At 43.7% G+C, this 17,162-nt stretch overlaps 1 protein-coding gene across 1 annotated transcript in view; it reads left to right on the top strand.

Moving 5' to 3' along the window:
- The first annotated feature begins 6,564 nt into the window (after nucleotides 1–6,564).
- Nucleotides 6,565–17,162, top strand: part of ARSJ (arylsulfatase family member J) — a 165,923-nt gene continuing 155,325 nt past the window's right edge. The window contains exon 1 of the mRNA XM_082271013.1: nucleotides 6,565–7,557. Within this exon, the coding sequence (XP_082127139.1) occupies nucleotides 7,235–7,557 (323 nt within the window). The 5' untranslated portion in view covers nucleotides 6,565–7,234. The remainder of the gene's footprint in view (nucleotides 7,558–17,162) is intronic.

Raw genomic sequence — 17,162 nt, 5'->3', positions numbered from 1 at the left:
TCTGCTTTTGTCTCTCACATATAAACATATGCACTGTATTGAGGTTATTAACAGGTCTAGCTGTATATACATGTAGGTCATATTAGCAACCTAGGACAGGTTCTAGCTGGCCAGCTACAGGAGCGACATGTCCGTTCGCCACTTTTTTTTTTAATCTAATTTTTTTATTATAACTGCTTTTTTAAAAAAGGAAATAAATAAAATAATCTTTTGATCATTTTTATTGCTGTCAAAAGGAATGTAGACATCCCTTTTGACAGTAATAGCAATTACAGGTACTCTTCATGCATTATTAGTCCCCCCATCTCTCCTTTGGGCTCCAGTGCAGCCGATGAGACACAGATCGGTCTGATCAGCTGCTTCACTGGCTGCTATGTGGCCAATAAACAAAGAGCCAGAACCAGAAGTGACTAAATAGTCTTTACTTCCAGGTTCTGACATCACAGTTTCAGTTCCTCTCACTGTGGGGCTGGACTTGGATGCCGCTGGCCGCATTGTTGCCGGGCTTTCCGATCACGCAGGAGAGCAGCAGCGGGAGGGGGTGGGACCCCCTTCCGCCACCTGTAAAAGTATTCTAGTGACTGCCCAGCCACTCAGAGTACTTCTACATTAGTTATCGGCCCTAAAATATGACATCGAGATCATAGTTGTAGCCTCAACCATGATCCCAGTACAACCTCTTCCCTACCGTGAGGTATATATACCGTGGCCGGTAGGGATTCTGTTAAAGAATAGGAACTCTCAGTTCCTTGGAAAGTAGCACAACGTGTTTGTAGGCTGCATACCGGACTATCTACAACTCCACTGTAGACACTGATCCCAGCTCTATGGCCTTCAGGAACTACCAGCCCACCTGGTTGTTCCGAAGATCTCCCAGGGCAACGGAAAGGAAAGATTAGGCACAGTGCTGTCTTCCTGAAAGGCTTTCTACATGTGGCAGTCTCTCCCCTTGTGAATGCGTGGGTGTGCTCTTGTACTCACACACACTGTCCTCTTTACTCCTTGCTGCTTCCTTAGGCAAGATTCCTTTTAAATCACACTGCTGTCAGGATCCTCCTAAGCCAGCCTGCGCTCCAGCCTGAGGCAGAGCCCCCCCTCCCAGACCAGTGGCTTCCCTCTAGACCCCCGACAGTCTCCCCAGCACTCCATCTTCCACCTGACCCTCTGCTGGCATGACTCCATATTTCCATATACATATTTAAGGGCTGGCTGCCAGGCCCAATGCCTTGGGTATTGGCCAAGCTCCCCTAAATATGCAGATCAACCTACCGGGCTCCCACCCTCTAGCTTCTAGAAATTTCTCTAAACTTCAGGAACCAGGGGGAAGCACTAGAGATCACAAATTAACTATGACTCAGAAAATAATTTGCCTTCACTAGAGGGTGCTACACTTATATCATGGAAATTCTGTAAAAATTAAACCCTGGGCCATTTTTTTAAGCCTTGAATACAGTGGGAAGAACCCCTGGTAATGTTGTCCCTATTGGAGGGAGATTTTCTCTTCTTGTTGTTCCAAGGGCATAATCTGTACAGTGATGATATGGGCAACATTAAAAGCATTTTTTTATTAGCTTGGGAAAAGTTTAGAACCTCTGTTGGGTTTTTGCTGCTATCTGTAACCCCTATTGAGGACATTTCTTTACTACTTGCTTGCTTTGTTATAACTCTTCCCTTATTTTTTCAAAACTATAAGAAAAATAATTTGGACTGCTTGAATTTTAAAAATGGGTACACAAAAAGGGACAATACGGGTTATGGTACATGCTAAAATCGTCATACAGTATAAAATAAGCACAAATTTAACTTGGGAGAAACCTGTTTATCAGAGGCAAACTAAGGGAAGAATGGTGATTGTGCTGCACCTTCAATACAGTCTGTAAAGGGGTGCACTACAGAGCACCACCGCTGGGAGTGCTGATGCAGGATGAAGCCTGTCCCAGCTGCTGCTTTGGCTTGCACAGAAGGAATTGATGTCTATAGCCACACATCCGTGTAGTCCCTAGAATCAGTGTAAAAGGGGCAACCTCAGCCTGGACTCCAGCCAGGCCATGGCCCCAATGCATTTCGCTCTGACCCTCAGAGATTCATCATGGGGATCAGGAGAGTTCAGTAGTATGCAAATAAGTGGTATGTAAAACTAAGTGTGGGGTTCAGTAGTATTATGGGCACGGTATAGAGGTCAGTAGTATATGAAGCAGAATGCAGGGATCAGTAGTATGTAGGGCAGAATACATAGGTCAGTAGTATGTAAGGCAAAGTACAGGAGTCAATAGATTGTAGGGTAGAGTACAGAGGTTGATAGTATATAGGACAGAGTACAGAGGTCAGTGGTATGTATGGCAGTATATGGAGGTCAGCAGTATATATGGAAGAGTACATGGATCAATCATATGTAGGGCAGAATACAGGGGTCAGTAGTATGTAAAACAGAGTGTGGGGATCAGTAATATGTTGAGCACAGTATGGAGGTCAGTGGTATATTAGGCAGAATGCAGGTGTCAGTAGTATGTAGGGCAGAGTACAGGGGTCAGAAGTATGTAATGCAAAGTACAGGGGTCAGTAGATTATAGGGCTGAGTACAGGAGTCATTATACAATAGGGCAGAGTACAGAGGTCTGTATTATTTAGGGCAGAGTACAAGGGTCAGTAGATTGCAGGCCAGAGTACAGAGGGGGTCAGAAGTTATATAAAGTGAGTGTGATGCTACAACCAGGATAAATTGATAAAAAGGCTGGAGAGATAATTTACCGGTGCCTGGACAACAACCACATACTCTGTAGCACAATCTGAAGATATACATGGGTCCGACAGCACAGCTTAAAATTAAACCTTCTTTATTAGTAATCTATCAAGACATAAGGAAATTCAATATACAAAAGGTTGACGGGTTTCAGCCCTCACACGATGTAACGGATCAACTGGCACCCTGGCTGGGTACCTCCATTGATGGATGTTCCTAGTGCTTCCCGAGGGCTCCAAGCACTCCACCAGACACCATAAACACCTCAGACCCCACGAACCGCCGCAGCTATGGTTAGGGTCTCGCCGTATTGTACCCACCCTGGACCTACGACAAGGCTCCAGGTTCCAGTGGGTGAACTTCTCTTTCCCCAGAGAGTGCAGCAGGAACAGGAACAGGAACAAGCTATTACACAAGTTCTTACAAGAGTTTAGTAATTATCCAAGGGAGTATGAAGGACATAGCAATCCCTTGTAGCATTTTCCCCCAATGAGAGACAGGACTCTAGTATGAGGGTGAAGTATAACTCAACTTTATTGAACAAGAAACAGACTTTTATACAGTTCCCCCCCCCCCCCCCCACATGGTTACCGCCCAGATGGGCCTTGTTGAAAACAGGCCCTGACATTCACAATCCAATGAAAACAGAGTTTTACACTCCCATACAGTGTACACAAAGATATACACTGTGGGACAACCCCCCTCCCCCTTAGCAGCCAATCCACATACACATATACATCCAATAATAAGCTTATCTTAAGGCAGACAGAACAATGTGAGATCATTAACATTTAACAATGATACAGGTACAACCCACATTCCCTCCCAATACACAAACTATAGGGAAGTCTCACAGACAAGCACATGGAATACACTGTGTAATATGGTATTAAATCTTCATATTTCTATATGAAGATATGGTTGACAAATATTACTGTCCCACTTGAAGCAATCCAAACTATTAATTATCTGTCTTTCACTGTGACGGTTAGTACCATAACACACGGGCCTTAGTCGTAGCGACCCTTGTATATCTTCAGGGGTCAGTAGTATGTAGGGCAGAGTACAGCAGTTAGTGGTATGTAGGGCAGTTTACAAAGGTCAGTGATATGTAAGAAAAGAGTAGTATGTAGGGCAAAGTACAGAGGTCAATAGTATGTAGGGCAGAGTACAGAGATAAGTAGTTTGTAGGGCAGAGTACAGGAGGTCAGTAGTATGTAGGCCAGAGTACATGTAATAAAGAGTACACAATTTATGGGTATGTAGGGCAGAGTACAGAGGTAAGTGGTTTGTAAAGCAGAATGAAAAGATTAGTCATATGTTGGGCAGATTACATGGGGTCAGTAGACTGTTGAGTGGAGTGCAGGGGTCAACAGTATATAGGCAAAAATACAGGGGTCACCAGTATTTAAGTTAGTGTATAGCGGTCAGTAGTATGTAAGGCAGCGTGCAAGGGTTAATCGTATGTAGGGCAGAGTACAGGGGCCAGTAGTATGTAAATCGGGGTGAAGGGGGTTAGTAGTATGCAGAGAAGAGTAAAGGGGTCAGTAATATGTAAGGTAGAGTGCAGGGCTTGGTAGTATGTACAGCTGAGTACAGAGCTAAGTAGTTTGATTACACAAGTCAGTAGTATTTAGGGCAGCATACAGGGGTCAGAAGTATGTAAGGCAGACTACAGGGGTCAGTAGTATGTAAGGCAGAGCCAGGAGGTCGGTAGTATGTAGGAAAGAGTATATGGTTTAGTAGTTTGTAGGAAAGAGTACAGGAGTTATTAGTATGTATGGCAGAGTGCAGGAGTTCAGCACTATATAAAAAAAAGGTACAGTATAAGTAGTTTACACACCTGTACTCAATCAGTGTCCACCATCAAGTGGATATAGGAGGAGTCCCCTGTAGTGCATTTGCACATCTTCCCCAGCAAGGAGTGTTATCTCCAAGGGTTAGAAGGGCTGGATTCATCTCTTTTTCATGGATAGTGTAGGACCCACTGATAATGGGGTAGTTTGACGCAGTAGTGGGCTTGAGCACGATATGGCCATATGGTGGGACCAAACCCCCATTTTTATTTATGGACTCTCTTCAGATTTGGTAGTAATTTCTTTTGCATTTGCGCGCCATTCTTTTTTAATATAAGTAGTTTGTAGGGCAGAGTACAGGGGTCAATAGTATGAACGGCAGTATACAGAGATCAATAGCATGGAAGGCAGAGAGCAGGGGGTCAATAGTAGGCAGGGAAGAGTGCAGGGGTCAGTCGCATGTAAGGCAGAACACAGGTGTTAAAAGAATGTAGGGCAGAATGCAGTTGGTGAGTAGCATGTAGACAAGAGTGCAGACTCAATAGTATGTAGGCAAAGTGCAGGGCTCTGTAGTTGGTAGGACAGTGTGTAGGAAGGTCAGTAGTAGGATGGGCAGAGTGCTGGGGTTAGTAGTATGTAAGTCTGAGTGAAGAGGTCAGTATAATGTGGTGCAGAGAACATGTTTTTAGAGCAGTGTACAGGGTTTACTAATATGTAGGACACAGTACAGGGGTCACTAACATGTAGGACACAGTACAGGGATCAGTAGTATGTAAGACAGAGTGCAGTGGTCAGTGGTATGTGGGGCAGAATGTAGGGGTCAGTGGTATGTAAGCCAGTCTACAGAGGTCAGTAATATGTAGGTCAGAGTACAGGGGGGTCTGTACTTTTTTTTAGCAGAATACAGGGGTCTCTAGTATGTAGGACACAGTACAGGGGTCAGTAGTATGTAAGGCAGAGTGCACTGGCCATTGGTATGTGGGCAGAATACAGGGGTCAGTGGTATGTAGGACACAGTACAGGGGTCAGTAGTATGTAGGGCAGAGTGTAGTGGTCAGTGGTATGTGGGGCAGAATACAGGGGCCAGTGGTATTTAGGGCACAGTATGTAGGTCAGAGTACAGGTGGTCTATACTTTTTAGAGCAGAGCACAGGGGTCACTAGTATGCAGGACTCAGTACAGGGGTCAGTAGTATGTAAGGCAGAGTGCAGTGGTCAGTGGTATGTGGGTAGAATACAGGAGTCAGTGGTATGTGGGGCACAGTACAGGGGTCAGTAGCATGTAAGGCAGAGTACAGTGGCCAGTAGTATGTGGGTCAGAATACAGGGGTCAGTGGTGTGTAGGGCAATGTACAGAGGTTAGTAGTAGGTAAGGCAGAGCACAAGGATCAGCAGTATGTAAGGCAAAGTGAAAGGGTCATTGGTATGGTGGGTAATCAGAACTAGTGTCCCCATTAGAAGGTTTCCCTTCTATTTGAAAATTTTCTTAACTTTCACTTTCTGTGATAATGTTAAACAGGACAAATAGAGATGGTGAATCTCCCTAATGGAGGCACTTACTGCAAAAAAAAAAAAAAAAAAAAAGTTTCCCTCTAGTTACACTTTAGATACTATTGTATCTACTATGTGTCAAAACATGCAACAAAGGAAAGTTCTGTTTTGTTTTGTCCATGTAGGAATCAGGCTGCAGCTTTTCTTTAGAAAATAGAACATCCATCTCTGTGGGTTATCTATGGAATTTCTAGGGTTATAGCTACAATTATGAGATGTGCCAGCTGTTCTCCAAACGAGGATCTTATCTGTTCCCCTGCCATGGACACTGTGAGAAAGCCATTAGGCTTACAGGAAGAAAACCCAAATAAATGAAGCATTTGGATATTGCAGCAACAATGTCAGATATGATAAACTAGTGCAATTGCTCTAATCTCCCTGAATCTCCCCTGTCTAAATTGTTTATTTTCCGATTTTTCCAAGCAGTGATCCTCTGTACATGAGTACTATACTTATGTGTGTGTGTGCTGTAGGAGTAGATAGGAGGGTGGTATAGTTTGGATACAGAGAGGCTCAGTCTCACCTCCCCATGCAGCAGGAAGGGGAGCAAGCTCCCCAGACAATTCCATTATTCAGCACATCCAAAGGGAGGAGAAGAGGAGAATGTGCAGGCAGCCCTGGCTTGCTGGAGCTCAGACATCCATGAGAAGTTTATAAACTCTCCTGTGCCTTTCTCTCCATCTGCCTGGCATCAAGCAGTACATGTGTTCAGCTTGCTGGATGCAGAAAGCCCAGCCCTGCTCAGATGGAAGGGACTTCAGCCTGAGGGGACTTCTGCACTGAGAGGCACATCTGCCCTTCTCCAACTTATTGGGTGGCAGACAAGCACCAGGATGGACTAGGGAGCATAGGACAGCCTGCCAAGAACAGCCAGATGCTCTCACTTCACTTCTTTTGCTGTGCAGCTGGGAAGTATAGCAGGAATAAGTAGAAGTAGAACAGGGATAAGTAGAAGTATTCTATAAGGACTGCTGCTGTGTCCTGGAAACCAAACTTCCCAGCACATTCCTGCAGCAGGGAGCTGGATAGTGACTCACCTAAACTTAGGTCAGGGTGGGGGGTGGGGTGGACAAATGGTCACTTTACTGACCCCTACACAGCACATGGCTACAAGGCTATGCTGGGCTGACCCCTGACTTGAGCCTGGAATGGGGCAGGCTGGCTGGATGAAAATGCCGGGGCTGGTGGCACTGGCTGCCCTGTCTATGGTGAGCATCATGACCTATGGTTACCTGTCCTTGGACAAAGGTGTGGAGGAAGAAGAAGAAGACATCCTGGGGAGAGAAGTGGGGGATCAGCCTCACATCATCTTCATCCTGGCTGATGATCAAGGATATAGGGACATTGGGTACCACGGATCGGAGATCAGAACTCCCACACTGGATACATTAGCGGCACAGGGAGTCAAGCTGGAGAACTACTATGTCCAGCCGATCTGTTCACCCTCCAGGAGTCAGTTCATCACCGGGAAGTAAGTACTGCATGAGCACAATACACTGCTGTCCATATCACCACTGAGAACCGAGTATCCTACATCACCACTACAATCCCCACTATGTGCTCAGCACTGCACACTCTCAGCTAGAACAATTGGGGGGGGGGTACCCTCATCATACCTGATTTATACTATACTATACTCTGTATGACATAGACACATCCATGGCACATTGTCTTATTATTATTATTATTATTATTATTAACAGTTGTTTTTTTGGCAACCCAAAAAATGTTTCTCAATGTTTACAAACATCTAGAAACAACATGTAAAAGTAACAACTGCACAGAAAAATAAATATCTGACATAATTTTATAACTTTACCAAATTCCTAATTGAGATTATCGGACAAATGATCGTCTGCTTTTTTTTTTGCATGCTAGTCTCTAATCGAAAATGAAGTTTACTAAAGTTACAGAAGTTCTCCTACAACAGAATAAAAATTCGGAAGTGATGTAATGTGTATTTGTATTGTAGTTTCAAATGGCAATTGCAGTAATTAAAAGAAAATCGTACATTCTGGTGTTGTACGAGAAAAATGTTTGTGCTTGTCCCTTCATATTTTATCGGATGAACTGTTGTGATGGGCTCTCGAAAGCTGTGTACTAATGATCAGATTATCGTACGATCGTTTAGAAAGCGCTATTTTTTGTACAATTTTCTGATCGGGTGTACGGGCCATTAGTGTCCTGTGATAAGCTGATCATACACTATACAATCTGATTGTGCAATCTCCTTTAGTGCTGGTTTACATAAAAACGCGGTGCAGGAAAACCACATTGCGCGCATCTTTCCGTCACCAAGTTTAAAGTGCACTGCACTTGGGATCTACAGTGTTACCTTAACACCCCAAGGACAGGTCACAAACGTATGTTTGCCTGCACTGGATCACATGGTACAGTAACTGTGTTTTATAAAGTGAAATCTGTTTCGTTAAAGTGGTAGTAAACTGAGCAAAAGAAAAAAAGAAAAACTTTCCCCCTGCAAGACAATGTTATAGTTAGAGTTTGGCGAACGGTTCAGCTTGAGCATGAGTTTGGGCCGAGCATTGGCTGTTCACCCCGTTCAGAGAACACCCAAATTTGTAGGACGTTAGGGGGGTGTTCACTGCACAGTGCATTCTGTGCCCCAATTGGGCAAAGTAAAAGCTGGTTGTTAAGGAGCGGGGTCAGGAAGCTGCGGCATCCTTAACAACCAATGAGTCATCAGCTGTCAATGGGGAAAAACAATGCCTGTAAAAAAATTGTAAAAAAAAAAAAAAAACATAGTGCATCCCCCTCCCCAATCCCTACCAGGCCCTTCAGGTCAGATATGGATCTTAAGGTCATTGGGTCCTACAGCGGGAGCTAATCAATGGGTCTGGCGGACTCGATACCCGCTAATCGTTCCCTACAGAGACAGAATGTCAGTCTGCCTATGTAAACAAGGCAGATAGCCGTTCTGTTAGTAGGGAAGACAGAGGTCCTGTGTTTCTGCTAAGCAAAAACATGAATCTCTCTCTTCCCACAGTTAAAGCACCCTTCACACAGTTAGCAAGCACTCCCTAGCAGCACATTTAACCCTTTGATCAGCCCTGATGTTAATCCCTTCCCTGTCAGTGTCATTAGTACAGTGACAGTGCATATTTTTTTTAGCACCGATCACTTTATTGGTGTCACTGGTCCCCAAAAAAGTATCAGAAGTGTCATTTAGTGTGCGATGTGTCCGCTCCAATGTCACAGCTGCGCAATAAGTAGCTAATTGCTTCCATTACTAGTAAAAAATAAATAGATACAATTTCCAAAAAAAATCCCATAGTTTGTAGACGTTATAACTTTTGCGCAAACCAATCAATATACACTTATTGGGATTTTTTTTTTTTTTTACCAAAAACATGTAGCAGAATACATATTGGCCTAAATTGATGAAGAAATTGGATTTTTTGCATTTTTTTATTTGGATGTGTTTTATAGCAGAATGTATAAATATATATATGTTTTTTCAAAATGGATGGTCTTTTTTTGTTTATAGTGCAAAAAATAAAAACCGCAGAGGTGATTAAATACCACCAAAAGAAAGCTCTATTTGTGTACAGCATTGCACGACCGTCAGTTACAGTAACGCAGTGCCGTATCGCAAAAAAATATCCTGGTCATGAAGGGGGGGTAAACCTTTCCAGAGCTGAAGTGGTTAACAGACCAAGCTATGCAGCAAAAGTGGCAGTTAGAGGGGTGAGACAAACCATAGTGGTTTAGAAAAATGCTACCCTTTAAAATCAATGAATGTGTTCACACAGGGGCGGTGCGCTTCTGTTGTGGTGAAAAACATCCTTCTTGCAGCATTTTTGAAGCATGTTTGGGGAGTTAAAATAAATGCATCAACAACACACCTTACCATTGAAATAGAGTAAAAATACGTCAAAAACGCACCGCCACGTTTTTGCATAAGATCAGTGTGAAAGCAGCATAAGTGGGGAGAATAGAGTTCTGCTTTAATTTAAAGACACTTTGTCAGTAAAGTAATTTGTGTAAAAAAAAATAAATAAATAAGCCTAAAAAAAGTAATACTCACTTTTTCCATTACCAGTGCCTCCAACTAATACTGTATCACAAACTGTTGCTCAGAGAATCCTCTAAATCTGACACTTCTGGAAGTGTCAGATTTGTGATCCTTGCCACATGCAGTGGTTTGTCCCATTGGACCCGACTTCACTACAGAACTAACCTATTAAGTGCAGTGGGGGACCAGAAATCTCAGGTTTTTGCCTGGTGAACCGACCATTATTACACTTCCTGTGTTAGGGTGTCTCCAACAGTGGTACGCCCCCCTAATCCATGCGCCCGACCCATAATCTACATGCAGGGCGCCGGACGCATGAATTCCAATGGGTCTTTTTTTTTTTTTTTTTTTTTTTTTTTTAGAAGCACATGATTAACTGGAAGCTCTTATTGGCTTAAAAAAGGGTAGGCTCGGGGCGCAGAGCACTACGCCCAAAGCCCAACCAGTTGTGTGACATTAGCAAATTAATATTTGCTAATGTCTCCCTGTTTCTCCTCACCGGCCAATCAGGAAGCGGGTCCTGAGTCCCAATTTGCCGGGAGTCCTAAGACCCGATTGGCCATGAGTCCTAACTCCTGATTGGCCAGGAGGAGAATCGACTGCCAGGGTTCCGGAGGAGACGCAGGGGTGAAGACGCCACATGCATGGGTTAAGTGCAGGGGCTGGCGGTGGGCCTGACAGGCAATCAATCGATCAATCGATCAAGCGATAGGGGGTTATGTGGTTGGCTGGCTGGGAGGGGCACCAGCCACCACTGCTTTCCAATCAACTGGAGGAGCAGCGGAGACACCTTTGGACAGCAATATTGTCAGTCTGGTAAGTAGTGTTAGATGCACCAGTAGATTTAGATGGACTTGACTTACAAATTACCAAACACGGTTTAAGCAGTTACAGCAACAGCCTTTTCTTTTTAGATAAAGGTTTTGCATTAATGAATAAAAACTGATCATTGTAAGCACCCCTTTCAGTGTTAAATGGTTTGTCTCAATCCTTTAACTGACACTTTTACTGGACACTTGTGGTTGGGGGACAATAAAAACACACTATTGAGACATAATTTGATTGCCCCCAGCTGCCCTCTCCTAAGTTGCAAAGACGGCAACCAAGGTGTTCACATGACATCCCCACGATACTTTGCTTCAGGGCAGGAAATAAACTCCTGTCACGTTTGGCAGGCACTACCACCTGCCAAAATTGACCCACTAGAGTGAATGAGTCCAAGCTGCAAAGCTGTGTGCAATGCTTGCAGTTCTTGTGTGGTTGTGTAGCATTTAGAGGTTAAAACAAGTGGTCCTATGGAATTGGTAAACTGCAATATTCACCCTCTCTGTGTGTCCTGGTTGACCATTGTCAGTAGGGCAAAATTCCTGAATTTTACACCTAACGGGGGGAAGTATCTAGCTTGTGTTGGAGACCACACTGGATTGACTGAATTGGTCACTGGTCCAAAGTAGGTATTCGTGTGGGCAAGAAGAAAGGAAGTTTTAGCTGAAAAAGAGTGCCCAGCGTCCAGAGGAATGCAACTTCTAAAGTATGGTTCATAGACGTTTATTAAAAAGTAGCAACATGCACATCAAGCCAACACGTTTCGGGGGAACAGACTTCCACTTCTTTAGAGCTGTTGCTGCATACTATTTGACGGGAACAATTCCCATGAATGGTTATGTTGGATCAAGGCTTCAGAAACCAGGATGGCAGGATGCTGGCTCTAATCTATAGTTTATCCTATATAGCCATCCTGGTTTCTGAAGCCTTGATCCAACATAAAGGAAACACAAAAGAATAAAGTTCCCCTGCTGCATCTCACTCTGTGCAAAGTAAAGGGTGAAGGTAATTAGGAAGAAACATCCTGTGCTGTGTAAACCAAAACACCCCCTAGTAGTCTCTGGGGGTGATCCTCAAGACTCAAAACACATATGCAAAAAAGAGGATTAGAGATCCATAAAAAAGTCTCAATCGGAGGATCAGTCAGTAAATTGAAAAAATACACAGCTTTATTTTTACGTAGATAAATAATCAAAAAAACTCCACCACATCAAGGGTTAATACTGACAATGTTGTCATATACAGGCCTAGCAGCTGTTCATATCACACATACATAAACACAGACTCCCATGAATAATCAGTGGGGATATAATTGCAGTTGGAGATATCCCATATAGTGTTGTATCACAAAATCATAGGCAAAACTACTATATATGTTCATACCAGTCTATGGCATAGACCTATAATAAGGCAGTACTAAAGGTGAACAATCTATACGATATAGTTTAAGGTGACCAGATTTTTAAAATTAAATCCAGGGACATTTTTTATTGGCAAATGGTAAACTATTTCATAAGCATATTTCCTCAGATGATATATGCACTGTATGTGGTACGTGTTTATGGAATGATTGTATAATATATACTTTATTTCTCACATTTCCTCCATGAGATAAAAAAAAAAAAAAAAGATACTTCTTAGAATTTTTTGAGATATGACTACCAAATGTTATGAAGATAAGATAGAGAAAAAACAGAGTGCAGAGTTCAGGAGTGAGTTACATAAAGAATGCAGGGCTCAGGAGTGCGTTACATAAAGAATACAGGGCTCAGGAGTGCGTTACATAAAGAATGCAGGACTAAGTAGTGCTCAGGAGCGTGCTACATAAAGAATGCAGGCCTCAGGAGTGCGCTACATTAAGAATGCAAGGATCATGAGTGGGCGACACAAAGAATGCAGGGCTCAGGAGCACGCTACATAAAGAATGCAAGGCTAAGTAGTGCTCAGGAGTGTGCTACATAAAGAATGCAGGGCTCAGGAGTGCGCTTCATAAAGAATGCAGGGCTCAGGAGCACGCTACATAAAGAAGCTAGGGCTCAGGAGTGCGCTACATAAAGAATGCAGGGCTCAGGATTGCACTACATACAGAATGCAGGGCTCAGGATTGCACTACATGCAGAATGCAGGGCTCAGGATTGCACTACATACAGAATGCAGGGCTCAGGAATGCGCTACATAAAGAATGCAGGGCTCAGGAGTGCGCTACATAAAGAATGCAGGGCTCAAGACTCAGGAGTGCACTACATAAAGAATTCAGGGCTCAGGAGTGCACTACATAAAGAATGCGGGGCTCAGCAGTGCGCTACATTAAGAAAGCAATGCAGCCTGATCAGTGTCCAGCAATGCAGCCTGATCAGTGCCCAGCAATGCAGCCTGACCAGTGCCCAGCAACGCAGCCTTACCATGCAGTGGAGAGTAGAGCTGGCCGGATCATCACAGGCCGGCGTCGCTCACTGTGCCAGCTTTTATTTGAATCACCGGGTCCCGGTCATCACACAAGTTCCGCTTCCTAGATCGGCTCCTGCCAATTAGAGATAGCACATGTCCCGGATTGTCCCAGCATTGGACAATTGTGCTGTCTATCAAAGGAGCCAAACCAGAAGGAGGGACTTTGTATCACGGGGGGCGCCAGCTATTCAAATGAAAGCTGACACAGCGGGGACGCTGGCCTGACACCCCCTAGTCAATGTGTGCCACCATTGCCTCTACCTCAGCACCCGCCCAGGATCGGCCCTGCACCTAGCACCGCTCCTGCAATCCGGGGACAAACTGGCTTCGGGGATAGTGTCCTCAATCCAGGGACTGTCCCCGGAAACCAGGGACGTCTAGTCACCCTAATATAGTTGCTAATCCTTGTCCTTAGTTCTCGGGCTATGTGATTTACAGGAAAGTTCCGGGTTGGACACGTGCAGGTTGTTAGAGTTTGAGGTAGTTAGAGAAGGCAATGTGATGTGTATCACACTGTGTATGTGGGAGGAGAGGGACAAAGTCCTATTAGGTATTATCATACTTGTATAGAATTAAAGCTCACCGCTTGCCGACAGTGCATCAGTCCATGCGGGATTTTATCCTCTTAAAGGTCACAGCCTTAAGCCCCGTACACACGATAAGAAATTCGGAAGGGAAATTTCGTCCGACGACCGATCTGCCGATTTTCGGATTGTTAGTATGGTGCTTTCGACAGCCGACTCTGACTTTTCGGCTAACAAAATCCTGATGTGCAGGCATTAAACTTTTTGTCCTCTGTCAACACACGTCCGATTTTCGTCTCATTAGTACAGATTTCGACGGGGAAAAATCTTATGAGCAAGACTAGGCATGCTCAGAGATGAAAGAACACATAGAAAGCAATCCAACACATGACATCACTTCTGAAGTAGAATTCTGTCGTACGGGAAAATTTGTGTGCAGTCTAGTCGAGCACATTCCAACCAACGGACACGCACTCTGGACAAAAGACGGACGACCGGTCGGCGGAAATTCATAGCGTGTGTACGGGGCTTTACTCAACATAACCTTGATCCAACATAACCATTTAGAGGAATTGTTCCGATCAAATAGTATGCAGCAACAACCCTTAAGAAGGAGGAATCTATTCCTCCAAACTTACCTTGGCTTGATGTACATGTTGCTAATTTTTAATAGGCGTTTATGAACCTTTCTTTAGTTGCATTTCTCTGGACACAGGTCCTGTATTTTTATCCAAGTAAACTTTACAGCTGTCACTAGAACAGGAGGTAAAGTAAAATCACCTAATGGGGACAACTGATTTATATTTACTTCAAAGAGTGTACAAGTACACAGTACATACGGTACTCCTAGGAGAAGTGCAGAGTCACTTGGTCTATTGTATTTTTCATCTGTATCTGTAGACCATCAACAGGGTAGACAAATGGATAAGGCAACTGGATGGATGAATGGCTGAGCAGGATAAAGGGACCAAGACTGGAACTTCTGCAGCTCCTGCAGAAGATCTGGGTAGGATCACCTCAATGTAGAAGAAAGCAAAGGTTAGTATCAAATAAAAATCACTTTATTAAAATAACCAGCACACTTACATTGAAGTTTGCATAGAACAGCATGGATAGGGAACACCTGAGCTGTGATCAGTGTGAGTCTGTAGGCATCACTGAGCAAACAGAGACGGATGACAGGGAGCCAGCCAGCTCACGATATGGATATTAGCGGCGGCGTTCTCAGCTGTACATGAGGATGAAATGCATTTGAAAAAGAGGGCAAAGTCCCTGGAAATGCATTACGCACACCCCCTGCCCTGACATCCACCAGGCATTTTGACAGCTGTCACCTCGTATGCAACTGAGAAAGCTGCTGCTAATATCCAGATCACAGCTGCTTGGTCTCAGGTGTTCCCTATCCATGCTGTTTTATGGCAACTTTAATGTAAGCGTGTTGCTTATTTTAATAAAGTGACTTTTACTTGATATTGACTTCAGCGCCCTGCTGTTCCTTTTCTTCTGTGTTATAATGACAACTGTCTAATAGAAGATGTCTCCTCCCTTTTGGAAAAATTACCTCTCACTTCCTGTTGTGACACAGGAACAGGAAGTGAAATCTCTCAAATGAAACATAGACAGAAATAAAAACTGTCAAGAGTTTAAAGAGGAATTTCACCCCCATTATTTTTTTGATGCTGAGCTGGCCACACTTCAGATACTCATAAACAAAGGAAATATCAGCGCAGAGAGGATAATGTAAAAGTATGCAGTTGAACTCTCAGGTCAAAAATACAATTCCTGTCCGTAAATTGATAAATATAATAGAGCAGCGCTAAAAAAGATACACACTAATCTTGTAGTATAAATTATAATAAAAACAGAGATAGTCCATGCAGAAGCCCGTGATGAAGGTGAACCACACTTTCTGGCAGGATCAACAGGTGCTCTGAGTGATATTGTATCCACCACCGAGTGCAATGGCCTCTCACCTTAAGCTTGTAAAATGTAAGCATGTAACTCGAAATTTCATGGATGGATCTCCCCTTAAAACACAGGCAGCAGGATGGGTCTGTATCTCTCTGATGCTTCACCACCTAAGGACTTCACAATGACCCAGCAGACTCCACACTGATCTTAGGGCGGACTTAACAAGATCACAACTAAAAAGACTTCAACCAGCAGCTTTCTGTAATTCCTCTATCCGGCTTGTTGTCAGAGCTTCCATCACATAATGAGGACCCCCCAGTTTGTTCACAGTCAGGTTCAGTGTCCTCAGTGTCCGGTTATTTCTTATTCCAGATGCCAGGTGGGGGCAGGAACTGTCTGTCAGGAGATTAAAGGCCAATCTCTAGGCTTTCACCTCCAACCTTCTGCTAAGTCTTCCATTCAGTTGTGGGGATTCACTTTGATGGTCACAGAAGTCTCACTCATGTTGTGGAAACTTCAGTGACTAAAAGCGACACCATTGTAGTTTGGGATTTCCTTTGAACCTCATGGTGGAGGATTTGATTATTCCTGATGCTAGGCAAAGTAAAACACTTCAGATACTCACCCACACAGAGGTTCCAGCATTGTCCTGCTGAGATCTGCAGCCACTGCCAGGTCCCACGCAGCCATGTTCCTCTGTGACATCATCGGGAGACAGCGACAGCTCTTACAGGTTCTAGTGCAGCCTCCCAATGATGCTTCGCTAGGCCCGTGCCCCACCTCACTTGGTGAATGAGGTGACATGCATGGTTCCTGGTGCCTCCTGGGATAGGGATGTCACAAATCCAAGGAAGCGCCAGGGGCACTGACAGAGAATAGGGAATTAGACTAAACTAAACAAAGAAAAAAAAAATGACGTGCAGCAGAGGTTTGGCAGGATGCAAAGGAGCCAAGTCATTGGAATGGGTGAAGATCTGTTTTAAACTGTTCCCTACTTTATCCAAAACTTAAATAAATAAGTTTCATATTTAGACATACTTTAAACATGAACCAACTAGCAAATGCAATTCATATTTAGTGCATTAATACATTTTATGGCAATTTTATTAGACACATCCTAATAAACAGTCACACATTACATACTGTCCAAAAAAAGAAAAGTACAAATCTGGTGTTTTATTTCCCATTTCTGAATTCTTATTGAGTTTTGTCAGCATATTTTTTTTTCTTTTGAGAGGATAAAACCCAGAGAGCAGAGCTAGACACTGATTCACCACTAGATCCCTGCACTTCTGAAAAGGAAACGCTAGCTGCTCCGTATGGTACAAGATGAGC

The sequence above is a fragment of the Pelophylax lessonae genome, assembly GCF_965119305.1.
Source record: "Pelophylax lessonae genome assembly, chromosome: 1".
Classification (NCBI taxonomy): Eukaryota; Metazoa; Chordata; class Amphibia; order Anura; family Ranidae; genus Pelophylax; species Pelophylax lessonae.
This window is presented reverse-complemented; position numbering and strand designations above follow the sequence as displayed.